This window comes from Pristiophorus japonicus, unplaced genomic scaffold, assembly GCF_044704955.1.
Source record: "Pristiophorus japonicus isolate sPriJap1 unplaced genomic scaffold, sPriJap1.hap1 HAP1_SCAFFOLD_515, whole genome shotgun sequence".
Classification (NCBI taxonomy): Eukaryota; Metazoa; Chordata; class Chondrichthyes; family Pristiophoridae; genus Pristiophorus; species Pristiophorus japonicus.
This window is the reverse complement of record NW_027254421.1, coordinates 291,742-318,970: the sequence shown is the minus strand read 5'-3', so window position 1 is coordinate 318,970 and position 27,229 is coordinate 291,742. Positions and strand designations below refer to the sequence as shown.

At 61.0% G+C, this 27,229-nt stretch overlaps 1 protein-coding gene across 1 annotated transcript in view; it reads left to right on the top strand.

Annotated features, from left to right (window-relative positions):
• LOC139253816 (large neutral amino acids transporter small subunit 2-like) overlaps positions 1–27,229 on the top strand; it is a 96,793-nt gene that overhangs the window by 57,534 nt on the left and 12,030 nt on the right. Inside the window, exon 7 of the mRNA XM_070873578.1 lies at positions 3,711–3,860. Within this exon, the coding sequence (XP_070729679.1) occupies positions 3,711–3,860 (150 nt within the window). The remainder of the gene's footprint in view (positions 1–3,710; positions 3,861–27,229) is intronic.

Below are 27,229 nucleotides of genomic sequence, written 5' to 3'. Positions count from 1 at the left end.
CCACAGCCCTCTGGGGCAGAGAATTCCAAAGATTCACCCCCCTCTGAGTGAAGAAGTTTCTCCTCATCTCAGTCCTAAATGGCCGACCCCTTATCCTGAGACTGTGACCCCTGGTTCTAGACTCCCCAGCCCCGGGGGGGGGAAACACCCTCCCTGCATCTACCCTGTCGAGCCCTGTAAGAACGTTGTATGTTTCAATGAGATCACCTCTCATTCTTCTAAACTCCAGAGAATATCGGCCCAGTCTGCTCAATCTCTCCTCATAGGACAATCCCCCCATCCCAGGAATCAGTCTGGTGAACCTTCGCTGCACTCCCTCTATGGCAAGTGTATCCTTCCTTAGGTAAGGAGACCCAAACTGTGCACAATCCTCCAGACAGGAGACCTTCAATCACTTCTGTACTGAGGCTAGATTTGACCGTAGGTCTCAGAGGGTGAAAGGTCAGTGTCTGACTCACTGACCCCATCCAGCCCCCCCCCCCCCCCTCCCCTCCCCAATCAGAGAGAGAAGAGACGTCTATCCCCTATTGTTTTAGAGCCCTTCATTGTTGTGATGTATTTGCTTCGTGGGTTCTTTGCTGAAGAATTTGACAGCAACACGTTGCTATTGAGAACCAGTTGGTTTATTAGCAAAAGGTTTAACGATCACACGACACATTACCAGTTCATCCACCGGGCTCACAACCAGCTGCCCCGTCATGGATCCCCCGAACCCAACTGGCTGGGGTTTTATTGAGTGTTGTCAACATCACCTGACTGGCTAAACCCCTCCCACCTCCACAGCTCTACAGACCTGTGAGCAAACTCAGGCTCACACATTATCAAGATGCTGCACCTCAGCCTTTGATACCATTATGGAAATCCTCTCACAATAATAACACACCGGAGACCCACATTAACACTGCCAATAGAAGCTCCCTTTAGTACATACAATAGAAGATCCTATTAAGTTTCAATGGGGACGCTCCATTAATACTTTCAGTAGCAACCAGTGGAAGGCCCCCATTGGGCACTGCCAGCATAAGGCCCCACCCCCATTGGGCAGTGCCGGTGTAAGCCCCTCCCCTGTTGGGCGGTGCCGGAGTAAGCCCCTCCCCCGTTGGGCAGTGCCGGTGTAAGCCCATCCCCCGTTGGGCAGTGCCGGTGTCAGCCCCTCCCCTGTTGGGCGGTGCCGGTGTAAGCCCCTCCCCCGTTGGGCGGTGCCGGTGTAAGCCCCTCCCCCGTTGGGCGGTGCCGGTGTAAGCCCCTCCCCCCGTTGGGCGGTGCCGGTGTACGTCCCTCCCCCGTTGGGCGGTGCCGGTGTAAGCCCCTCCCCCGTTGGGCGGTGCCGGTGTACGTCCCTCCCCCGTTGGGCGGTGCCGGTGTAATCCCCTCCCCCGTTGGGCGGTACCGGTGTAAGCCCCTCCCCCGTTGGGCGGTGCCGGTGTAAGCCCCTCCCCTGTTGGGCGGTGCCGGTGTAAGCCCCTCCCCCGTTGGGCGGTGCCGGTGTAAGCCCCTCCCCCGTTGGGCGGTGCCGGTGTACGCCCCTCCCCTGTTGGGCGGTGCCGGTGTAAGCCCCTCCCCCGTTGGGCGGTGCCAGTGTAAGCCCCACCCCTGTTGGGTGGTGCCGGTGTAAGCCCCTCCCCCGTTGGGCGGTGCTGGTGTAAGCCCCTCCCCTGTTGGGCGGTGCCGGTGTAAGCCCCTCCCCCGTTGGGCGGTGCCGGTGTAAGCCCCTCCCCTGTTGGGCGGTGCCGGTGTAAGCCCCTCCCCCGTTGGGCGGTGCCGGTGTAAGCCCCTCCCCCGTTGGGCGGTGCCGGTGTACGTCCCTCCCCTGTTGGGCGGTGCCGGTGTAAGCCCCTCCCCCGTTGGGCGGTGCCGGTGTAAGCCCCTCCCCCGTTGGGCGTTGCCGGTGTAAGCCCCTCCCCCGTTGGGCGGTGCCGGTGTAAGCCCCTCCCCCGTTGGGCGGTGCCGGTGTAAGCCCCTCCCCCGTTGGGCGGTGCCGGTGTAAGCCCCTCCCCCGGTGACGATGTGGGATTAATTGTGACTGCAGAGATTGCAAGATAGGAAATTGCAGGATTCTTAAATAATCTCCAATAAAACCCAGACTGTGCCACAATGCAGGTCTCTCTCTCTCTCTCTCTCCCTCTCTCTCGCTCGGAGGGCTGTACTGCGAAAAGCATTTGTGGTTTTAAAAAGTGACCGGGCACTGTTTTAAAAAGAATTAAACTCGGAAAATTTGCGGTTGCTGCATTTATAGCAAACCTCTGAATGTTGTGGCCTTGCCCATTCTGCACCATCCGCTGTCACCTGTGTGGGGGCCGGTAACGTATTGTAACAGCTGGGGACCTTCGCTTTGCCTTCTGATTATTGTATGCCAGGTCTGCGATCACTAATCTGTCTGCTTCCGCATCGGCAGCTTACACAGCTCCTGCTGCACTGACAGCCCAGGCCCAGGGCAAAGGATTGTCCCAGACACACGGTCAGGGGGGAATGTCCTGTGCTAACGTACTGGTGTATAACCAGGGAGAGGCAGGGCCCACCCCCAGGGTCACTGATTGTAATCACCCCCCATCACCCAGCTCCCCGACACTGACAGCCATTTGCCTTTTCTCCCTCCATCGCACACTGGCCGCCATTTGCAGTGTCCTGCCGTCCCACACTGGCCGCCATTGGCAGTGTCCTGCCGTCCCACACTGGCCGCCATTTGCAGTGTCTTGCCGTCCCACACTGGCAGCCATTTGCAGTGTGTCTCTCCCGTCCCTCACTGGCCGCCATTTGCAGCGTGTCCCTCCGTCCCACACTGGCAGCCATTTGCAGTGTGTCTCTCCCGTCCCACACTGGCCGCCATTTGCAGTGTGTCTCTCCCGTCCCACGCTGGCCGCCATTTGCAGTGTGTCTCCCCCGTCCCACGCTGGCCGCCATTTGCAGTGTGTCTCTCCCGTCCCACACTGGCCGCCATTTGCAGTGTGTCTCTCCCGTCCCACACTGGCAGCCATTTGCAGTGTGTCTCCCCCGTCCCACACTGGCAGCCATTTGCAGCGTGTCCCTCCGTCCCACACTGGCAGCCATTTGCAGTGTGTCCCCATCCCACACTGGCAGCCATTTGCAGCGTGTCCCTCCGTTCCACACTGGCCGCCATTTGCAGCGTGTCCCTCCGTTCCACACTGGCAGCCATTTGCAGTGTGTCTCCCTCGTCCCACACTGGCAGCCATTTGCAGTGTGTCCCCGTCCCACACTGGCAACCATTTGCAGTGTGTCTCCCTCGTCCCACGCTGGCAGCCATTTGCAGTGTGTCCCCGTCCCACACTGGCAGCCATTTGCAGTGTGTCCCCGTCCCACACTGGCAGCCATTTGCAGTGTGTCCCCGTCCCACACTGGCAGCCATTTGCAGTGTGTCCCCGTCCCACACTGGCAGCCATTTGCAGCGTCCCCTTCTTGACGAAGCCTCCCGACTGGCATACTGTTTGACCGAGCTGATATTCCTGACCTATTTCGGCCTGTCCTGGGTAGGTTAGGCTTTAACCCGATTGTAACGGAGGGGGGGGGGGGGGGGGGGGGAGATAAATTGATTTGCTTCGCTGCTTCCTCTCGGGCTTGCTCTCTCCGTCTCACTGTGCAGTGTCTTTCTTGCCTCATTCATCATCTGCTGACGGTCGGGCCTCAGTTACTCAATCGTTCTCCACCGTTTGTTCCCCCCCGCCCCTCCCTCTCCCTCTCCCTCTCCCCTCCAGTGTGCCTCCACCCTGTTGATGCTGGTGACCAGCGACATCTACACGCTCATTAACTACGTGGGATTCATCAACTACCTGTTCTACGGAGTCACCATCGCCGGCCAGATCGTGCTGCGTTGGCAGAAGCCAGACATGCCGCGGCCCATTAAGGTAACCAATGATTCTCCCGTGCTCTTAGTGTGTCTTTTATAAAGTGCGGGTCGTTGTTGTAATTGTTCCCCACAGTACAACAGTGACTGCGCTCCAAAAGTACTTCATTGGCTGTAAAGCGCCTTGAGACATCCGGCGGTCGTGAAAGAAAGACTTGGATTTCTATATCGCCTCATCTGAAAGACGGCACCTCCGACAGTGCGGCACTCCGACAGTGCGGCACCTCCGACAGTACGGCACTCCCTCAGTGCGGCACCTCCGACAGTGCGGCACTCCCTCAGTACGGCACCTCCGACAGTGCGGCACCTCCGACAGTGCGGCACTCCCTCAGTACGGCACTCCCTCAGTGCGGCACTCCCTCAGTACGGCACCTCCGACAGTGCGGCACCTCCGACAGTGCGGCACTCCCTCAGTACGGCACTCCCTCAGTGCGGCACTCCCTCAGTACGGCACTCCCTCAGTACGGCACCTCCGACAGTGCGGCACTCCCTCAGTACGGCACTCCCTCAGTACGGCACTCCCTCAGTGCGGCACTCCCTCAGTGCGGCACTCCCTCAGTGCGGCACTCCCTCAGTATGGCACTCCCTCAGTACGGCACTCCCTCAGTACGGCACTCCCTCAGTACGGCACTCCCTCAGTGCGGCACTCCCTCAGTACGGCACTCCCTCAGTGCGGCACTCCCTCAGCACGGCACTCCCTCAGTGCGGCACTCCCTCAGTGCGGCACTCCCTCAGTACGGCACTCCCTCAGCACGGCACTCGCTCAGTGCGGCACTCCCTCAGTACGGCACTCCCTCAGCACGGCACTCCCTCAGCACGGCACTCCCTCAGTACGGCACTCCGACAGTGCGGCACTCCGACAGTACGGCACTCCCTCAGCACGGCACTCCCTCAGTACGGCACTCCCTCAGTACGGCACTCCCTCAGCACGGCACTCCCTCAGTACGGCACTCCGACAGTGCGGCACTCCGACAGTACGGCACTCCCTCAGCACGGCACTCCCTCAGTACGGCACTCCCTCAGTACGGCACTCCCTCAGCACGGCACTCCCTCAGTACGGCACTCCGACAGTGCGGCACTCCCTCAGTACGGCACCTCCGACAGTGCGGCACTCCCTCAGTACGGCACTCCCTCAGTACGGCACTCCCTCAGTACGGCACCTCCGACAGTGCGGCACTCCCTCAGTATGGCACTCCCTCAGTACGGCACTCCCTCAGTACGGCACTCCCTCAGCACGGCACTCCCTCAGTGCGGCACTCCCTCAGTACGGCACCTCCGACAGTGCGGCACTCCCTCAGTACGGCACTCCCTCAGCACGGCACCTCCGACAGTGCGGCACTCCCTCAGTACGGCACCTCCGACAGTGCGGCACTCCCTCAGCACGGCACTCCCTCAGTACGGCACTCCCTCAGTACAGCACTCCCTCAGCACGGCACTCCCTCAGTACGGCACTCCCTCAGTACGGCACCTCCGACAGTGCGGCACTCGCTCAGTGCGGCACTCCCTCAGTACGGCACTCCCTCAGCACAGCACTCCCTCAGCACGGCACTCCCTCAGTACGGCACTCGCTCAGTACGGCACTCGCTCAGTAAGGCACTCCCTCAGCACGGCACTCCCTCAGCACGGCACTCGCTCAGTACGGCACTCCCTCAGTACGGCACTCCCTCAGTACGGCACTCCCTCAGCACGGCACTCCCTCAGTACGGCACTCCCTCAGTACGGCACCTCCGACAGTGCGGCACTCGCTCAGTGCGGCACTCCCTCAGTACGGCACTCCCTCAGCACAGCACTCCCTCAGCACAGCACTCCCTCAGCACGGCACTCCCTCAGTACGGCACTCGCTCAGTACGGCACTCGCTCAGCACGGCACTCCCTCAGCACGGCACTCCCTCAGCACAGCACTCGCTCAGTACGGCACTCCCTCAGTACGGCACTCCCTCAGCACGGCACTCCCTCAGTACGGCACTCCCTCAGCACGGCACTCCCTCAGTGCGGCACTCCCTCAGTACGGCACCTCCGACAGTGCGGCACTCCCTCAGTACGGCACTCCCTCAGCACGGCACCTCCGACAGTGCGGCACTCCCTCAGTACGGCACCTCCGACAGTGCGGCACTCCCTCAGTACGGCACTCCCTCAGTACGGCACTCCCTCAGCACGGCACTCCCTCAGTACGGCACTCCCTCAGTACGGCACTCCCTCAGTACGGCACTCCCTCAGTACGGCACTCCCTCAGCACGGCACTCCCTCAGTACGGCACTCCCTCAGTACGGCACCTCCGACAGTGCGGCACTCGCTCAGTGCGGCACTCCCTCAGTACGGCACTCCCTCAGCACAGCACTCCCTCAGCACGGCACTCCCTCAGTACGGCACTCGCTCAGTACGGCACTCGCTCAGTACGGCACTCCCTCAGCACGGCACTCCCTCAGCACGGCACTCGCTCAGTACGGCACTCCCTCAGTACGGCACTCCCTCAGCACGGCACTCCCTCAGCACGGCACTCCCTCAGTACGGCACTCGCTCAGTACGGCACTCCCTCAGTACGGCACTCCCTCAGTACGGCACTCCCTCAGCACGGCACTCCCTCAGTACGGCACTCCCTCAGTACGGCACTCCGACAGTACGGCACTCCCTCAGTACGGCACTCCCTCAGCACGGCACTCCCTCAGTACGGCACTCCGACAGTGCGGCACTCCCTCAGTACGGCACTCCCTCAGTACGGCACTCCCTCAGTACGGCACTCCCTCAGCACGGCACTCCCTCAGTACGGCACCTCCGACAGTGCGGCACTCCCTCAGTACTGCCCCTCCGACAGTGCGGCACTCCCTCAGTACTGTCCCTCCGACAGTGCGGCACTCCCTCAGTACGGCACCTCCGACAGTGCGGCACTCCCTCAGTACGGCACCTCCGACAGTGCGGCACTCCCTCAGTACGGCACCTCCGACAGTGCGGCACTCCCTCAGCACGGCACTCCCTCAGTACGGCACTCCCTCAGTACGGCACTCCCTCAGCACGGCACTCCCTCAGTACGGCACTCCCTCAGTACGGCACCTCCGACAGTGCGGCACTCGCTCAGTGCGGCACTCCCTCAGTACGGCACTCCCTCAGCACGGCACTCCCTCAGCACGGCACTCCCTCAGTACGGCACTCGCTCAGTACGGCACTCGCTCAGTACGGCACTCCCTCAGCACGGCACTCCCTCAGTACGGCACTCCCTCAGTACGGCACTCCCTCAGCACGGCACTCCCTCAGTACGGCACTCCCTCAGTACGGCACCTCCGACAGTGCGGCACTCGCTCAGTGCGGCACTCCCTCAGTACGGCACTCCCTCAGCACAGCACTCCCTCAGTACGGCACTCGCTCAGTACGGCACTCGCTCAGCACGGCACTCCCTCAGCACGGCACTCCCTCAGCACGGCACTCGCTCAGTACGGCACTCCCTCAGTGCGGCACTCCCTCAGTACGGCACCTCCGACAGTGCGGCACTCCCTCAGTACGGCACCTCCGACAGTGCGGCACTCCCTCAGTACGGCACCTCCGACAGTGCGGCACTCCCTCAGCACGGCACTCCCTCAGTACGGCACTCCCTCAGTACGGCACTCCCTCAGCACGGCACTCCCTCAGTACGGCACTCCCTCAGTACGGCACCTCCGACAGTGCGGCACTCGCTCAGTGCGGCACTCCCTCAGTACGGCACTCCCTCAGCACAGCACTCCCTCAGCACGGCACTCCCTCAGTACGGCACTCGCTCAGTACGGCACTCACTCAGTACGGCACTCCCTCAGCACGGCACTCCCTCAGTACGGCACTCGCTCAGTACGGCACTCCCTCAGTACGGCACTCCCTCAGCACGGCACTCCCTCAGTACGGCACTCCCTCAGCACGGCACTCCCTCAGTGCGGCACTCCCTCAGTACGGCACCTCCCTCAGTACGGCACTCCGACAGTACGGCACTCCCTCAGTACGGCACTCCCTCAGCACGGCACTCCCTCAGTACGGCACTCCGACAGTGCGGCACTCCCTCAGTACGGCACTCGCTCAGTGCGGCACTCCGACAGTACGGCACTCCCTCAGTACGGAACTCGCTCAGTACGGCACTCCCTCAGTACGGCACTCCCTCAGTACGGCACTCGCTCAGTACGGCACTCCCTCAGTACGGCACTCCCTCAGCACGGCACTCCCTCAGTACGGCACTCCCTCAGCACGGCACTCCCTCAGCACGGCACTCCCTCAGTACGGCACTCCCTCAGTACGGCACTCCCTCAGCACGGCACTCCCTCAGTACGGCACCTCCGACAGTGCGGCACTCCCTCAGTACTGCCCCTCCGACAGTGCGGCACTCCCTCAGTACTGTCCCTCCGACAGTGCGGCACTCCCTCAGTACTGCCCCTCCGACAGTGCGGCACTCCCTCAGTACTGCCCCTCCGACAGTGCGGCACTCCCTCAGTGCGGCACTCCCTCAGTACTGCCCCTCCGACAGTGCGGCACTCCCTCAGTGCAGCACTCCCTCAGCGCGGCACTCCCTCAGCACGGCACTCCCTCAGCGCGGCACTCCCTCAGCGCGGCACTCCCTCAGTACGGCACCTCCCTCAGCGCGGCACTCCCTCAGCACGGCACTCCCTCAGTACGGCACTCCCTCAGTACGGCACCTCCGACAGTGCGGCACTCCCTCAGCGCGGCACTCCCTCAGCACGGCACTCCCTCAGTACGGCACTCCCTCAGCACGGCACTCCCTCAGTACAGCACCTCCCTCAGCACGGCACTCCCTCAGTATGGCACTCCCTCAGTGCGGCACTCCCTCAGTGCGGCACTCCCTCAGTGCGGCACTCCCTCAGTACGGCACTCCCTCAGTACGGCACTCTCTCAGTGCGGCACTCCCTCAGTACGGCACTCCCTCAGTACGGCACTCCCTCAGTGCGGCACTCCCTCAGTATGGCACTCCCTCAGTACGGCACTCCCTCAGTGCGGCACTCGCTCAGTACGGCACTCGCTCAGTACGGCACTCCCTCAGTACGGCACTCCCTCAGCACGGCACTCCCTCAGTACGGCACTCCCTCAGCACGGCACTCCGACAGTACGGCACTCCCTCAGTACGGCACTCGCTCAGTACGGCACCTCCGACAGTGCGGCACTCCCTCAGTGCAGCACTCCCTCAGCGCGGCACTCCCTCAGCACGGCACTCCCTCAGCGTGGCACTCCCTCAGCGCGGCACTCCCTCAGTACGGCACCTCCCTCAGCGCGGCACTCCCTCAGCACGGCACTCCCTCAGTACGGCACTCCCTCAGTACGGCACCTCCGACAGTGCGGCACTCCCTCAGCGCGGCACTCCCTCAGTACGGCACTCCCTCAGTACAGCACCTCCCTCAGCACGGCACTCCCTCAGCACGGCACTCCCTCAGCACGGCACTCCCTCAGCACGGCACCTCCGACAGTACGGCACTCCCTCAGTACGGCACTCCCTCAGCACGGCACTCCCTCAGTACAGCACCTCCCTCAGCACGGCACTCCCTCAGTACGGCACTCCCTCAGTACGGCACTCCCTCAGCACAGCACTCCCTCTGTACGGCACCTCCGACAGTACGGCACTCCCTCAGTACGGCACTCCCTCAGCACGGCACTCCGACAGTGCGGCACTCCCTCAGTACGGCACTCCGACAGTGCGGCACTCCCTCAGTGTGGCACTCCCTCAGTACGGCACTCCCTCAGTACGGCACTCCCTCAGTACAGCACCTCCCTCAGCACGGCACTCCCTCAGTACAGCACCTCCCTCAGCACGGCACTCCCTCAGTACGGCACTCCCTCAGTACGGCACCTCCGACAGTACGGCACTCCCTCAGTACAGCACCTCCCTCAGCGCGGCACTCCCTCAGTGCGGCACTCCCTCAGTGCGGCACTCCCTCAGTGCGGCACTCCCTCAGTACGGCACTCCCTCAGTGCGGCACTCCCTCAGTGCGGCACTCCCTCAGTACGGCACTCCCTCAGTACGGCACTCCCTCAGTGCGGCACTCCCTCAGTGCGGCACTCCCTCAGTACGGCACTCCCTCAGTGCGGCACTCCCTCAGTGCGGCACTCCCTCAGTACGGCACTCCCTCAGTGCGTCACTCCCTCAGTGCGGCACTCCCTCAGTGCGGCACTCCCTCAGTACGGCACTCCCTCAGTGCGGCACTCCCTCAGTACGGCACTCCCTCAGCACGGCACTCCCTCAGCGCGGCACTCCCTCAGTGCGGCACTCCCTCAGTACGGCACTCCCTCAGTACGGCACTCCCTCAGTACGGCACCTCCCTCAGCACGGCACTCCCTCAGCACGGCACTCCCTCAGTACGGCACTCCCTCAGTACGGCACCTCCGACAGTGCGGCACTCCCTCAGCACGGCACTCCCTCAGTACGGCACTCCCTCAGTACGGCACTCCCTCAGCACGGCACTCCCTCAGTACGGCACTCCCTCAGCACGGCACTCCCTCAGCACGGCACTCCCTCAGCACGGCACCTCCGACAGTGCGGCACTCCCTCAGTACGGCACCTCCGACAGTGCGGCACTCCCTCAGTACGGCACTCCCTCAGCACGGCACTCCGACAGTGCGGCACTCCCTCAGTACGGCACCTCCGACAGTGCGGCACTCCCTCAGTACGGCACTCCCTCAGCACGGCACTCCGACAGTGCGGCACTCCCTCAGCGCGGCACTCCCTCAGCACAGCACTCCCTCAGTACGGCACTCCCTCAGCACGGCACTCCGACAGTGCGGCACTCCCTCAGTACGTCACCTCCGACAGTGCGGCACTCCCTCAGTACGGTACTCCCTCAGCGCGGCACTCCCTCAGCACAGCACTCCCTCAGTACGGCACCTCCGACAGTGCGGCACTCCCTCAGTACGGCACCTCCGACAGTACGGCACTCCCTCAGTACGGCACTCCCTCAGCACGGCACTCCCTCAGCACGGCACTCCCTCAGTACGGCACTCCCTCAGCACGGCACTCCCTGAGCACGGCACTCCCTCAGCACGGCACTCCCTCAGCACGGCACTCCGACAGTGCGGCACTCGCTCAGTGCGGCACTCCCTCAGCACGGCACTCCCTCAGTACGGCACTCCCTCAGTACGGCACTCCCTCAGCACGGCACTCCCTCAGCACGGCACTCCCTCAGCACGGCACTCCCTCAGTACGGCACTCCCTCAGTACGGCACTCCCTCAGTACGGCACCTCCGACAGTGCGGCACTCCCTCAGTACGGCACTCCCTCAGTGCGGCACTCCCTCAGTACGGCACTCCGACAGTGCGGCACTCCCTCAGTACGGCACTCCGACAGTACGGCACTCCCTCAGTACGGCACTCCGACAGTGCGGCACTCCCTCAGTACGGCACTCCCTCAGTACGGCACCTCCGACAGTACGGCACTCCCTCAGTACGGCACTCCCTCAGTACGGCACCTCCGACAGTACGGCACTCCCTCAGTACGGCACTCCCTCAGTACGGCACTCCCTCAGCACGGCACTCCCTCAGTACGGCACTCCCTCAGTACGGCACTCCCTCAGCACGGCACGCCCTCAGCACGGCACTCCGACAGTACGGCACTCCCTCAGTACGGCACTCCCTCAGAAGGGCACTCCCTCAGCACGGCACCTCCGACAGTACGGCACTCCCTCAGTACGGCACCTCCGACAGTGCGGCACTCCCTCAGTGCGGCACTCCCTCAGTACGGCACTCCCTCAGTACGGCACTCCCTCAGCACGGCACCTCCGACAGTGCGGCACTCCCTCAGTACGGCACTCCCTCAGTGCGGCACTCCGACAGTGCGGCACTCCCTCAGCACGGCACTCCCTCAGCACGGCACTCCCTCAGAAGGGCACTCCCTCAGTGCGGCACTCCCTCAGCACGGCACTCCCTCAGCACGGCACTCCCTCAGAAGGGCACTCCCTCAGTGCGGCACTCCCTCAGTACGGCACCTCTGACAGTACGGCACTCCCTCAGCACGGCACTCCCTCAGAAGGGCACTCCCTCAGTGCGGCACTCCCTCAGTACGGCACCTCCGACAGTACGGCACTCCCTCAGCACGGCACTCCCTCAGTACGGCACTCCCTCAGCACGGCACTCCCTGAGCACGGCACTCCCTCAGCACGGCACTCCCTCAGTACGGCACTCCCTCAGCACGGCACTCCCTCAGTACGGCACTCCCTCAGCACGGCACTCCCTCAGTACGGCACCTCTGACAGTGCGGCACTCCCTCAGCGTGGCACTCCCTCAGCGTGGCACTCCCTCAGCGTGGCACTCCCTCAGCACGGCACTCCCTCAGCACGGCACTCCCTCAGTACGGCACCTCTGACAGTACGGCACTCCCTCAGCGTGGCACTCCCTCAGCGTGGCACTCCCTCAGCACGGCACTCCCTCAGCACGGCACTCCCTCAGTACGGCACCTCTGACAGTACGGCACTCCCTCAGCGTGGCACTCCCTCAGCGTGGCACTCCCTCAGCACGGCACTCTCTCAGCACGGCACCTCCGACAGTGCGGCACTCCCTCAGCATGGCACCTCTGACAGTGCGGCACTCCCTCAGCACGGCACCTCTGACAGTACGGCACTCCCTCAGTACCACACTCCCTCAGCACGGCACTCCCTCAGTACGGCACTCCCTCAGCACTGCACCTCCGACAGTGCGGCACTCCCTCAGCACGGCACCTCTGACAGTACGGCACTCCCTCAGTACGGCACTCCCTCAGCGCGGCACTCCCTCAGCACGGCACTCCCTCAGCACGGCACTCCCTTAATACGGCACTCCCTCAGCACGGCACTCCCTCAATACGGCACTCCCTCAGTACGGCACTCCCTCAGTGCGGCACTCCCTCAGTGCGGCACTCCCTCAGCAGTGCACTGGGAGTGTCGGCCTAGATTTATGTGCTCGGGTCCCTGGAGTGTGACTCAAACCCACGACCTTCTGGCTCCGAGGCGAGAGTGCTGCCCACTTGAGCCACTGGCTAACACTAGGTGCTATATAAATGCAAGTCTTTCTTTCTTCAGTGTGGGCAACGCAGCAGCCAATGCACACAAAGCAAGATCGCACAAACAGCAATCTGATCATGACCAGATCATTCTGCTTTTTACTTCAAGTGAGGGATAAATAATAGGCCTCAGGACACAGGGTGGACGTAGAGCACTTCTCCCCGATCAACAAAGAGCAGGAAGGATGTTTCCACCAGAACCAAGGGCCATGAATAGACAATAGTCACTAATCAATCCAATACGCAACTCAGGGGAAACTATTTTATCCAGGGAGCAGTTAGAATGTGGAGCTCACTACCATAAGGAGTAGTTGAGGCAAATAGTGTAGATGCCTTGAAAGGGAAGCTAGAAAAGGACATGGAGGGAGGAAGCAGTAGAATTCTACGTTGATGGGGTGAGAGGAGACTTGTGTGAAACATAAACACTGGCACAGACCAGTTCGGCAATTCGACAATGTACCTTTCAGTCCCATACTGGCAGCCATTTGCAATGTACCCTTCAGTCCCATACCGGCAGCCATTTGCAATGTACCTTTCAGTCCCATACCGGCAGCCATTTGCAATGTACCTTTCAGTCCCATACCGGCAGCCATTTGCAATGTACCTTTCAATCCCATACTGGCAGCCATTTGCAATGTACCTTTCAGTCCCATACCGGCAGCCATTTGCAATGTACCTTTCAATCCCATACTGGCAGCCATTTGCATTGTACCTTTCAGTCCCATACCGGCAGCCATTTGCAATGTACCTTTCAGTCCCATACCGGCAGCCATTTGCAATGTACCTTTCAGTCCCATACTGGCAGCCATTTGCAATGTACCTTTCAGTCCCATACTGGCAGCCATTTGCAATGTACCTTTCAGTCCCATACCGGCAGCCATTTGCAATGTACCTTTCAATCCCATACTGGCAGCCATTTGCAATGTACCTTTCAGTCCCATACCGGCAGCCATTTGCAATGTACCTTTCAATCCCATACTGGCAGCCATTTGCAATGTACCTTTCAGTCCCATACTGGCAGCCATTTGCAATGTACCCTTCAGTCCCAAACCATTAACGTTTGCAGTGTGCCCCTCAGTTCCAGTGTAGGTCAGTGATCACAGGGGTGATGGGTGAATGGGCAGAACCCCTAAAGGTAACCGGGTGTCGTCAAAATCAATATACATCAACCCTGACCATAACAAAGTCTGGAACGCCAAACGTCCCACAGACTTTGTGACCACACGATAGATTGGGACATCCAGGAAACCTCCAGCTGTCCAATGCAGCATACCTGGGTTCAATGCCTCCGGTACGAGTGACTCTGCCACTATTCGAGGTGGAACCCACTTTCAAGCTGGCTGCTCCCTCCAACAACAACAACGTGTATTTATATAGCACCTTTAACGTAGTGAAACATCCCAAGGTGCTTCACAGCAGTGTAATGAGACAAAACAAATAAATTTGACACCGAGCCACATAAGAAATTAGGGCAGGTGACCAAAAGTTTGGTCAGGTCGGTTTTAAGGAGCGTCTTGAAGGAGGAGAGAGAGGTAGAGAGGTGGAGAGGTTTAGGGAGGGAGTTCCAGAGCTTGGGGCCCAGGCAACAGAAGGCACGGCCACCGATGGTGGAGCGATTATAATCAGGGATGGTCAGGAGGGCAGAATTAGAGGAGCGCAGACATCTCGGGGGGTTGTGGGGCTGGAGGAGATTACAGAGATAGGGAGGGGCGAGAGCCATGGAGGGATTTGTAAACAAGGATGAGAATTCTGAAATCGAGGCATTGCTTTACCGGGAGCCAGTGTAGGTCAGTGAGCACAGTGGGTGATGGGTGAGCGGGACTGGGTGCGAGTTAGGATACGGGGCAGTGAGCATAGGGGGTGATGGGTGAGTGGGACTGGGTGTGAGTTAGGACACGGGGCAGCGAGCACAGGGGGTGATGGGTGAGTGGGACTCGGTGCGAGTTAGGACACGGGGCAGCGAGCACAGGGGGTGATGGGTAAGCGGGACTGGGTGTGAGTTAGGACACGGGACAGTGAGCACAGGGGGTGATGGGTGAGCGGGACTTGGTGCGTGTTAGGACACGGGGCAGTGAGCACAGGGGGTGATGGGTGAGCGGGACTCAGTGCGAGTTAGGACACGGGGCAGTGAGCACAGGGGGTGATGGGTGAGTGGGACTTGGTGCGAGTTAGGACACGGGGCAGCGAGCACAGGGGGTGAAGGGTGAGCGGGACTCGGTGCGAGTTAGGACACGGGGCAGTGAGCACAGGGGGTGATGGGTGAGCGGGACTCGGTGCGAGTTAGGACACGGGGCAGTGAGCACAGGGGGTGATGGGTGAGCGGGACTTGGTGCGAGTTAGGACACGGGGCAGTGAGCACAGGGGGTGATGGGTGAGCGGGACTCAGTACGAGTTAGGACACGGGACAGCCGAGTTTTGGATCACCTCAAGTTTACGTCGGGTAGAATGTGGGAGGCCAGCCAGGAGTGCGTTGGAATGGTCAAGTCTAGCGGTAACAAAGGCACGGATGAGGGCTTCAGCAGCGGATGAGCTGAGGCAGGGTGTGGAGACGGGCGATGTTACAGAGGTGGGAATAGGCGGTTTTAGTTATGCTGTGGATATGTGATGGGAAACTCATTTCAGGGTCAACTATGACACCGAGTTTGCGAACAGTCTGGTTCAGCCTCAGACAGGAGTTGGGGAGAGGGATGGAGTCAGTATCGAGGGAACGGAGTTTGTGACGGGGACTGAAAACAATGGCTTCGGTCTTCCCAATATTTAGTTGGAGAAATTTTCTGCTCATCCAGAACTGGATGTGGAACAGGCAGTCTGACAATTGAGAGACCGAGGAGGGATGGAGAGAAGGGAGGGTGAGGTAGAGCTGGGTGTCTCAGCGTACATGTGGCCAATGTATCCTTTCTGAGTGCGCTGTGCAGAACTGAACACAGTTATGGGCTCCGTGGACCATATACAGCAGATACCTCAAGTCGCTGGAGAAATACCACCAATGATGTCTCCTCAAGATCCTGCCAATCCCCCGGAAGGACAGACGCACCAACGTCGGCGTCCTCGACCAGGCCCAACATCCCCAGCATCGAAGCACTGACCACACACTTGACCAGCTCCGCTGGGCGGGCCACATTGTCCGCATGTCCCCGACACGAGACTCCCAAAGCAAGCGCCCTACTGGGAACTCCTACACGGCAAGCGAGCCCCAGGTGGGCAGAGGAAACGTTACAAGGGACCACCCTCTGTTATGTTCAGAATAACTCCACAAGACTGTGTGCTGTGAGCCCAAACTGTTGTGACCTTGGTCCTTTTAAATGTAACTGCAGAGTGAGGAGCAGTGTGGTAGACTGCCTTTGATACCTGCTTGTCCGGGGTGTACGGGTGACCCTTGGGTCTCCCACAGGTGCGCCCCCCGGTGGCAAGTCTTATACACTAGTAAAGTTTACATACGTAACACCCTCACACCCTCCCTGATAAAGTGCAACATCCCCCACCGACACCTGGGAGTCCCTGGGCCCAAAGACCAGTCCGCCCTAAGTGGAGGAAGTGCATCCGGGAGGGCGCTGAGCACCTCGAGTCTCGTCGCCGAGAGCGTGCAGAAAGCAAGCGCAGGCAGCGGAAGGAGCGTGCGGCAAACCAGTCCCACCCTCCCCTTCCCTCAACCACTGTCTGTCCCACCTGTGACAGGGACTGTGGTTCCTGTATCGGACTGTTCAGTCACCCGAGAACTCACTTTTAGAGTGGGAGCAAGTCTTCCTCGACTCCGAGGGACTGCCTGTGAGTGATGAGCATCCATCGATAGGTCTGGAGAACTTGTGCTCTCCCTGATTATCCAGAGTGAGAGAACGACGTCTCTGTGCCTCGAGACTGCCTGGCTCTCTTGTACACAGAAAGGCTCGGGGCATTTACTGAAACCATCATGGGTGTTCCCCTTCGCCTCAGCTGGAAACAATGCAGTCCAATTGTGTTCACGCTCTGCCCGTGTATCTTCAGTGATATGACGCTGTGATTGTCCCTTTTGTGTTTGTTCCCATTGTCTCAACACTGTCTGCCACAGCTCTCTGGGGCAGAGAATTCCACAGATTTACAACCCTCCGAGAGAAGAAATTCCTCCTCATCTCCGTTTTAAATGGGCGGCCCCTTACTCTGAGACTATAACCCCCTAGTTTTAGTTTCCCCCCCTGCGAGGGGAAATACCCTCTCCATCCACCTTGTCGAGCCCCCTCATTATCTTATCGTCATCAGAGGCAGCCCCTCGGAATCGAGGAAGACTTGCCTCCACTCTAACAGTGAGTTCTCAGGTGACTGAACAGTCCGATACGGGGAACCACAGTCCCTGTCACAGGTGGGACAGACAGTGGTTGAGGGAAGGGGAGGGTGGGACTGGTTTGCCGCACGCTCCTTCCGCTGCCTGCGCTTGCTTTCTGCACGCTCTCGGCGACGAGACTCGAGGTGCTCAGCGCCCTCCCGGATGCGCTTCCTCCACTTAGGGGCGGGACTGGTCTTTGGGCCCAGGGACTCCCAGGTGTCGGTGGGGGATGTTGCACTTTATCAGGGGAGGCTTTGAGGGTGTGTCCCTTGTAACGTTTCCTCTGCCCACCCTGGGGCTCGCTTGCCCGTGTCGGAGTTCCGAGTAGAGCGCTCGCTTTGGGGAGTCTCGTGTCTGGGGACATGCGGACAATGGAGCAATGAGCATAGCCTCAACCCATCTCTTGCTCACCCGCCCCCCCCTCCCCTTGCCACATCTCTCTCCCCAGTGATGAGGGGGCTATCAGTAACTCCAGACCGGGAGGGAGAGGCGGCAGGGGGAAAGCTAGCCGCCGGGACTGAGGCCCGACTGGGTTCGATAGCCCCTTTCCTCCTCGCGAACTGCTGAGTCCTTCGGCCTCCCGTCCGACCCCTGACCTCTCGCGGCAGCGGCTCCCGGGAGGCTTGGGGCCTACTCCTGCCCCCCCCCTCCCCCGGCTCTTCGGTGTCGGAGCGGCCTCACGCGACTCCCAGTCCACAGTCCGAGGTACACTCGCCTCATAAAAGGAGGATGTGGAAAGTGCTGCCTTTGCATGGCCCTGCTGTGACCTTTCCCCAGACACGGTGTTTTGCTTCCTTGTTAAATACCGCGTGTGTTTTCGCTGATGGAAGGTGAAAGATTGCGGGCAGCAATTGCCCAGGCGGCTCCTGAGTGAAGTACTCATTAACCACCCGCCTAATTACCCACTGTTTACTGTCTCAACACTGCCAAGTAGCACAATAACCCCCACACACACAACATTCACAATACACCGGCTTCCTGACTCAGCAGGTCATTGCTCCCCTGCAGTCCCAAGCCTCACCTCGCACACACGGAGCAGGGAGAGCCCCGCTTACACTGCCCCAACCCTCGCCCCGCTCTGTGCTGAGTGAACTGATCCCAGCTGGGGCAGGGCGGGAGAGGGCCTACGATCGGGTACTTGGCGATCTCAGCAACGGGGGCCACAGCTCGGCTTGCTCTGTGGGGCTCAGTACCAATTATAGCACCCCCCCCCCCTCCCCCCTACTCTCTCGGACACTCTTGTCTCGCGCGCTCTGTCTCTCGCGTGCTCTGTCTCTCGCGCGCTCTGTCTCTCGCGTGCTCTGTCTCTCGCGTGCTCTGTCTCTCGCGCGCTCTGTCTCTCGCTCGCTCTGTCTCGTTCGCGCTCTCTGTCTCTCACGCGCTCTGTCTCTCGCTCGCTCTGTCTCTCGCGTGCTCTGTCTCTCGCGCGCTCTGTCTCTCGCTCGCTCTGTCTCGTTCGCGCTCTCTGTCTCTCGCGCGCTCTGTCTCTCGCTCGCTCTGTCTCTCGCGTGCTCTGTCTCTCGCGCGCTCTGTCTCTCGCTCGCTCTGTCTCGTTCGCGCTCTCTGTCTCTCGCGCGCTCTGTCTCTCGCTCGCTCTGTCTCTCGCGTGCTCTGTCTCTCGCGTGCTCTGTCTCTCGCGCGCTCTGTCTCTCGCTCGCTCTGTCTCGTTCGCGCTCTCTGTCTCTCGCTCGCTCTGTCTCTCGCTCGCTCTGTCTCTCGCGCTCTGTCTCTCGCTCGCTCTGTCTCTCGCTCGCTCTGTCTCTCGCTCGCTCTGTCTCTCGCTCTGTCTCTCGCGCGCTCTGTCTCTCGCTCGCTCTGTCTCTCGCTCGCTCTGTCTCTCGCGCGCTCTTTCGCTCTCGCACGCTCTGTCTCTCTTTCGCTCTCGCTCGCTCTGTCTCTCTTTCGCTCTCGCACGCTCTGTCTCGTTCGCGCTCTCTGTCTCGTTCGCTCACTCTCGCTCTCTCTGTCTCGTTCACTCTCTCTGTCTCGTTCGCTCGCTTTCTGTCTCGTTCGCTCGCTCTGTCTCGTTCGCTCGCTCTCTCTCGCTCGCTCTGTCTCGTTCGCTCTCTCTCGTACTCTCTGTCTCGTTTGCTCACTCTGTCTCGTTCGCTCGCTCGCTCTCTCTCGCTCGCTCTGTCTCGTTCGCTCTCTCTCGTACTCTCTGTCTCGTTCGCTCTCTCTGTCTCGTTCGCTCTCTCTCTCTCGCTCACTCTGTCTCGTTCGCGCTCTCTGTCTCATTCACGCTCTCTGTCTCGTTCGCGCGCTCTCTGTCTCGTTCGCTCTCTCTCATACTCTCTGTCTCGTTCGCGTGCTCTCTGTCTCGTTCGCTCTCTCTCATACTCTCTGTCTCGTTCGCTCTCTCTGTCTCGTTCGCGCTCTCTGTCTCTCGCGCGCTCTGACTCTCGCTCGCTCTGTCTCTCGCTCGCTCTGTTTCGCTCTGTCTCTCGCGCGCTCTGTCTTTCGCTCGCTCTGTTTCGCTCTGTCTCTCGCTCGCTCTGTCTCTCGCTCGCTCTGTCTCTCGCGCGCTCTGTCTCTCGCTCGCTCTGTCTCTCGCTCGCTCTGTTTCGCTCTGTCTCTCGCTCGCTCTGTTTCGCTCTGTCTCTCGCGCGCTCTGTCTCTCGCTCGCTCTGTTTCGCTCTGTCTCTCGCGCGCTCTGTCTCTCGCGCGCTCTGTCTCTCGCTCGCTCTGTCTCTCGCGCGCTCTGTCTCTCGCTCGCTCTGTCTCTCGCGCGCTCTGTCTCTCGCTCGCTCTGTCTCTCGCTCGCTCTGTTTCGCTCTGTCTCTCGCGCGCTCTGTCTCTCGCTCGCTCTGTCTCTCGCGCGCTCTGTCTCTCGCTCGCTCTGTTTCGCTCTGTCTCTCGCGCGCTCTGTCTCTCGCTCGCTCTGTCTCTCGCTCGCTCTGTTTCGCTCTGTCTCTCGCGCGCTCTGTCTCTCGCGCGCTCTGTCTCTCGCTCGCTCTGTCTCTCGCGCGCTCTGTTTCGCTCTGTCACTCGCTCGCTCTGTCTCTCGCTCGCTCTGTCGCTCGCTCGCTCTGTTTCGCTCTGTCTCTCGCTCGCTCTGTCTCTCGCGCGCTCTGTCTCTCGCGCGCTCTGTCTCTCGCTCGCTCTGTTTCGCTCTGTCTCTTGCGCGCTCTGTCTCTCGCTTGCTCTGTCTCTCGCGCGCTCTGTCTCTCGCGCGCTCTGTCTCTCGCTCGCTCTGTCTCTCGCTCGCTCTGTTTCGCTCTGTCTCTCGCGCGCTCTGTCTCTCGCGCGCTCTGTCTCTCGCGCGCTGTCTCTCGAGCGCTCTGTCTCTCGCTCGCTCTGTCTCTCGCGCGCTCTGTCTCTCGCTCGCTCTGTTTCGCTCTGTCTCTCGTGCGCTCTGTCTCTCGCTTGCTCTGTCTCTCGCTCGCTCTGTTTCGCTCTGTCTCTCGCGCGCTCTGTCTCTCGCGCGCTCTGTCTCTCGCGCGCTGTCTCTCGAGCGCTCTGTCTCTCGCTCGCTCTGTCTCTCGCTCGCTCTGTCTCTCGCTCGCTCTGTTTCGCTCTGTCTCTCGCGCGCTCTGTCTCTCGCGCGCTCTGTCTCTCGCTCGCTCTGTTTCACTCTGTCTCTCGCTCGCTCTGTTTCGCTCTGTCTCTCGCTCGCTCTGTTTCGCTCTGTCTCTCGCGCGCTCTGTCTCTTGCGCGCTCTGTCTCTCGCTCGCTCTGTCTCTCGCTCGCTCTGTTTCGCTCTGTCTCTCGCGCGCTCTGTCTCTCGCTCGCTCTGTTTCGCTCTGTCTCTCGCTCGCTCTGTTTCGCTCTGTCTCTCGCGCGCTCTGTCTCTCGCTCGCTCTGTCTCTCGCTCGCTCTGTTTCGCTCTGTCTCTCGCTCGCTCTGTCTCTCGCTCGCTCTGTTTCGCTCTGTCTCTCGCGCGCTCTGTCTCTCGCTCGCTCTGTCTCTCGCGCGCTCTGTCTCTCGCTCGCTCTGTTTCGCTCTGTCTCTCGCGCGCTCTGTCTCTCGCTCGCTCTGTCTCTCGCTCGCTCTGTTTCGCTCTGTCTCTCGCGCGCTCTGTCTCTCGCGCGCTCTGTCTCTCGCTCGCTCTGTCTCTCGCGCGCTCTGTTTCGCTCTGTCACTCGCTCGCTCTGTCTCTCGCTCGCTCTGTCGCTCGCTCGCTCTGTTTCGCTCTGTCTCTCGCTCGCTCTGTCTCTCGCGCGCTCTGTCTCTCGCGCGCTCTGTCTCTCGCTCGCTCTGTTTCGCTCTGTCTCTTGCGCGCTCTGTCTCTCGCTTGCTCTGTCTCTCGCGCGCTCTGTCTCTCGCGCGCTCTGTCTCTCGCTCGCTCTGTCTCTCGCTCGCTCTGTTTCGCTCTGTCTCTCGCGCGCTCTGTCTCTCGCGCGCTCTGTCTCTCGCGCGCTGTCTCTCGAGCGCTCTGTCTCTCGCTCGCTCTGTCTCTCGCGCGCTCTGTCTCTCGCTCGCTCTGTTTCGCTCTGTCTCTCGTGCGCTCTGTCTCTCGCTTGCTCTGTCTCTCGCTCGCTCTGTTTCGCTCTGTCTCTCGCGCGCTCTGTCTCTCGCGCGCTCTGTCTCTCGCGCGCTGTCTCTCGAGCGCTCTGTCTCTCGCTCGCTCTGTCTCTCGCTCGCTCTGTCTCTCGCTCGCTCTGTTTCGCTCTGTCTCTCGCGCGCTCTGTCTCTCGCGCGCTCTGTCTCTCGCTCGCTCTGTTTCACTCTGTCTCTCGCTCGCTCTGTTTCGCTCTGTCTCTCGCTCGCTCTGTTTCGCTCTGTCTCTCGCGCGCTCTGTCTCTTGCGCGCTCTGTCTCTCGCTCGCTCTGTCTCTCGCTCGCTCTGTTTCGCTCTGTCTCTCGCGCGCTCTGTCTCTCGCTCGCTCTGTTTCGCTCTGTCTCTCGCTCGCTCTGTTTCGCTCTGTCTCTCGCGCGCTCTGTCTCTCGCTCGCTCTGTCTCTCGCTCGCTCTGTTTCGCTCTGTCTCTCGCTCGCTCTGTCTCTCGCTCGCTCTGTTTCGCTCTGTCTCTCGCGCGCTCTGTCTCTCGCTCGCTCTGTCTCTCGCTCGCTCTGTTTCGCTCTGTCTCTCGCTCGCTCTGTCTCTCGCTCGCTCTGTCTCTCGCTCGTTCTGTTTCGCTCTGTCTCTCGCTCGCTCTGTCTCTCGCTCGCTCTGTCTCTCGCTCGCTCTGTTTCGCTCTGTCTCTCGCGCGCTCTGTCTCTTGCGCGCTCTGTCTCTCGCTCGCTCTGTCTCTCGCTCGCTCTGTTTCGCTCTGTCTCTCACGCGCTCTGTCTCTCGCTCGCTCTGTCTCTCGCGCGCTCTGTCTCTCGCTCACTCTGTCTCTCGCTCGCTCTGTTTCGCTCTGTCTCTCACGCGCTCTGTCTCTCGCTCGCTCTGTCTCTCGCTCGCTCTGTCTCTCGCGCGCTCTGTCTCTCGCTCGCTCTGTCTCTCGCTCGCTCTGTCTCTCGCGCGCTCTGTCTCTCGCTCGCTCTGTCTCTCGCTCGCTCTGTTTCGCTCTGTCTCTCGCTCGCTCTGTCTCTCGCGCGCTCTGTCTCTCGCTCGCTCTGTCTCTCGCTCGCTCTGTCTCTCGCTCGCTCTGTTTCGCTCTGTCTCTCGCTCGCTCTGTCTCTCGCGCGCTCTGTTTCGCTCTGTCTCTCACTCGCTCTGTTTCGCTCTGTCTCTCGCTCGCTCTGTCTCTCGCGCGCTCTGTTTCGCTCTGTCTCTCGCGCGCTCTGTCTCTCGCTGGCTCTGTCTCTCGCTCGCTCTGTCTCTCGCTCGCTCTGTTTCGCTCTGTCTCTCGCTCGCTCTGTCTCTCGCGCGCTCTGTTTCGCTCTGTCTCTCGCTCGCTCTGTCTCTCGCTCGCTCTGTCTCTCGCGCGCTCTGTTTCGCTCTGTCTCTCGCTCGCTCTGTTTCGCTCTGTCTCTCGCCTGCTCTGTCTCTCGCGCGCTCTGTTTCGCTCTGTCTCTCGCGCGCTCTGTCTCTCGCGCGCTCTGTCTCTCGCTCGCTCTGTCTCTCGCTCGCTCTGTCTCTCGCTCGCTCTGTTTCGCTCTGTCTCTCGCGCGCTCTGTCTCTCGCTCGCTCTGTCTCTCGCTCGCTCTGTCTCTCGCTCGCTCTGTTTCGCTCTGTCTCTCGCTCGCTCTGTCTCTCGCGCGCTCTGTCTCTCGCTCGCTCTGTTTCGCTCTGTCTCTCGCTCTGTCTCTTGCTCGCTCTGTCTCTCGCTCGCTCTGTTTCGCTCTGTTTCGCTCTGTCTCTCGCTCGCTCTGTTTCGCTCTGTCTCTCGCTTGCTCTGTCTCTCGCTTGCTCTGTCTCTCGCTCGCTCTGTCCCTCGCTTGCTCTGTCTCTCGCTCGCTCTGTCTCTCGCGCGCTCTGTCTCTCGCTCGCTCTGTCTCTCGCTCGCTCTGTTTCGCTCTGTCTCTCGCTCGCTCTGTCTCTCGCTCGCTCTGTTTCTCGCGCGCTCTGTCTCTCGCTCGCTCTGTCTCTCGCTCGCTCTGTTTCGCTCTGTCTCTCGCTCGCTCTGTCTCTCGCTCGCTCTGTTTCGCTCTGTCTCTCGCGCGCTCTGTCTCTCGCTTGCTCTGTCTCTCGCTCGCTCTGTTTCGCTCTGTTTCTCGCTCGCTCTGTCTCTCGCTCGCTCTGTTTCGCTCTGTCTCTCGCTCGCTCTGTCTCTCGCGCGCTCTGTCTCTCGCTCGCTCTGTCTCTCGCGCGCTCTGTCTCTCGCTTGCTCTGTCTCTCGCTCGCTCTGTCTCTCGCTCTGTCTCTCGCTCGCTCTGTCTCTCGCTCGCTCTGTCTCTCGCTCTGTCTCTCGCTCGCTCTGTCTCTCGCTCGCTCTGTCTCTCGCTCGCTCTGTTTCGCTCTGTCTCTCGCTCGCTCTGTTTCGCTCTGTTTCTCGCGCGCTCTGTCTCTCGCTCGCTCTGTCTCTCGCTCTGTCTCTCGCTCGCTCTGTTTCGCTCTGTCTTCGCTCGCTCTGTCTCTCGCGCGCTCTGTCTCTCGCGCGCTCTGTCTCTCGCACGCTCTGTTTCGCTCTGTCTCTCGCTCGCTCTGTTTCGCTCTGTCTCTCGCGCGCTCTGTCTCTCGCTCGCTCTGTCTCTCGCTCTGTCTCTCGCTCGCTCTGTTTCGCTCTGTCTTCGCTCGCTCTGTCTCTCGCGCGCTCTGTCTCTCGCTCGCTCTATTTCGCTCTGTCTCTCGCGCGCTCTGTCTCTCGCTCGCTCTGTCTCTTGCGCGCTCTGTCTCTCGCGCGCTCTGTCTCTCGCTCGCTCTGTCTCTCGCTCGCTCTGTTTCGCTCTGTCTCTCGCTCGCTCTGTCTCTCGCTCGCTCTGTTTCGCTCTGTCTCTCGCGCGCTCTGTCTCTCGCTCGCTCTGTCTCTCGCTCGCTCTGTTTCGCTCTGTCTCTCGCGCGCTCTGTCTCTCGCTCGCTCTGTCTCTCGCTCGCTCTGTTTCGCTCTGTCTCTCGCTCGCTCTGTCTCTCGCTCGCTCTGTTTCGCTCTGTCTCTCGCGCGCTCTGTCTCTCGCGCGCTCTGTTTCGCCCTGTCTCTCGCTCGCTCTGTTTCGCTCTGTCTCTCGCTCGCTCTGTCTCTCGCTCGCTCTGTTTCGCTCTGTCTCTCGCGCGCTCTGTCTCTCGCTCGCTCTGTCTCTTGCGCGCTCTGTCTCTCGCTCGCTCTGTCTCTTGCGCGCTCTGTCTCTCGCGCGCTCTGTCTCTCGCTCGCTCTGTCTCTCACTCGCTCTGTTTCGCTCTGTCTCTTGCGTGCTCTGTCTCTCGCGCGCTCTGTCTCTCGCGCGCTCTGTCTCTCGCGCGCTCTGTCTCTCGCTCGCTCTGTCTCTCGCGCGCTCTGTCTCTCGCTCGCTCTATTTCGCTCTGTCTCTCGCTCGCTCTGTCTCTCGCTCGCTCTGTTTCGCTCTGTCTCTCGCTCGCTCTGTTTCGCTCTGTCTCTCGCTCGCTCTGTTTCGCTCTGTCTCTCGCTCGCTCTATTTCGCTCTGTCTCTCGCTCGCTCTGTCTCTTGCGCGCTCTGTCTCTCGCGCGCTCTGTCTCTCGCTCGCTCTGTCTCTCACTCGCTCTGTTTCGCTCTGTCTCTTGCGTGCTCTGTCTCTCGCGCGCTCTGTCTCTCGCGCGCTCTGTCTCTCGCGCGCTCTGTCTCTCGCTCGCTCTGTCTCTCGCGCGCTCTGTCTCTCGCTCGCTCTATTTCGCTCTGTCTCTCGCTCGCTCTGTCTCTCGCTCGCTCTGTTTCGCTCTGTCTCTCGCTCGCTCTGTCTCTTGCGCGCTCTGTCTCTCGCTCGCTCTGTCTCTCGCTCGCTCTGTTTCACTCTGTTTCTCGCGCGCTCTGTCTCTCGCTCGCTCTGTCTCTCGCTCGCTCTGTTTCACTCTGTTTCTCGCGCGCTCTGTCTCTCGCGCGCTCTGTCTCTCGCTCGCTCTGTCTCTCGCTCGCTCTGTTTCACTCTGTTTCTCGCGCGCTCTGTCTCTCGCGCGCTCTGTCTCTCGCTCGCTCTGTTTCGCTCTGTCTCTCGTGCGCTCTGTCTCTCGCTCGCTCTGTTTCGCTCTGTCTCTCGCTCGCTCTGTTTCGCTCTGTCTCTCGCGCGCTCTGTCTCGCGCGCTCTGTCTCTCGCTCGCTTTGTCTCTCGCTCGCTCTGTTTCGCTCTGTCTCTCGCTCGCTCTGTTTCGCTCTGTCTCTCGCGCGCTCTGTCTCGCGCGCTCTGTCTCTCGCGCGCTCTGTCTCTCGCTCGCTCTGTTTCGCTCTGTCTCTCGCGCGCTCTGTCTCTCGCGCGCTCTGTCTCGCGCGGTCTGTCTCTCGCTCGCTCTGTTTCGCTCTGTCTCTCGCTCGCTCTGTCTCTCGCGCGCTCTGTCTCTCGCTCGCTCTGTTTCGCTCTGTCTCTCGCTCGCTCTGTTTCGCTCTGTCTCTCGCGCGCTCTGTCTCTCGCTCGCTCTGTTTCGCTCTGTCTCTCACGCGCTCTGTTTCGCTCTGTCTCTCGCGCGCTCTGTCTCTCACTCGCTCTGTTTCGCTCTGTCTCTCGCTCGCTCTGTCTCTCGCTCGCTCTGTTTCGCTCTGTCTCTCGCTCTGTCTCTCGCTCGCTCTGTCTCTCGCTCGCTCTGTCTCTCGCTCGCTCTGTTTCGCTCTGTCTCTCGCTCTGTCTCTCGCTCGCTCTGTCTCTCGCTCGCTCTGTCTCTCGCTCGCTCTGTTTCGCTCTGTCTCTCGCTCGCTCTGTCTCTCGCTCGCTCTGTCTCTCGCTCGCTCTGTTTCTCGCTCGCTCTGTCTCTCGCTCGCTCTGTCTCTCGCTCGCTCTGTTTCGCTCTGTCTCTCGCTCTGTCTCTCGCTCGCTCTGTCTCTCGCTCGCTCTGTCTCTCGCTCTGTCTCTCGCTCGCTCTGTCTCTCGCGCGCTCTGTCTCGCGCGCTCTGTCTCTCGCTCGCTCTGTTTCGCTCTGTCTCTCGCTCGCTCTGTCTCTCGCTCTGTCTCTCGCACTCTGTCTCTCGCTCGCTCTGTTTCGCTCTGTCTCTCGCTCGCTCTGTCTCTCGCTCGCTCTGTCTCTCGCTCTGTCTCTCGCGCTCTGTCTCTCACTCGCTCTGTTTCGCTCTGTCTCTCGCTCGCTCTGTCTCTCGCTCTGTCTCTCGCGCTCTGTCTCTCACTCGCTCTGTTTCGCTCTGTCTCTCGCTCACTCTGTCTCTCGCTCGCTCTGTTTCGCTCTGTCTCTCGCTCGCTCTGTCTCTCGCTCGCTCTGTTTCGCTCTGTCTCTCGCTCGCTCTGTCTCTCGCTCGCTCTGTTTCGCTCTGTCTCTCGCTCGCTCTGTCTCTCGCTCGCTCTGTTTCGCTCTGTCTCTCGCTCGCTCTGTCTCTCGCTCGCTCTGTTTCGCTCTGTCTCTCGCTCGCTCTGTCTCTCGCTCGCTCTGTTTCGCTCTGTCTCTCGCTCGCTCTGTCTCTCGCTCGCTCTGTTTCGCTCTGTCTCTCGCGCGCTCTGTCTCTCGCTCGCTCTGTTTCGCTCTGTCTCTCACTCGCTCTGTTTCTCGCTCGCTCTGTCTCTCGCGCGCTCTGTCTCTCGCTCGCTCTGTCTCTCTCGCGCTCTGTTTCGCTCTGTCTCTCGCTCTGTCTCTCGCTCGCTCTGTCTCTCGCTCTGTCTCTCACTCGCTCTGTCTCTCGCTCGCTCTGTTTCGCTCTGTCTCTCGCTCG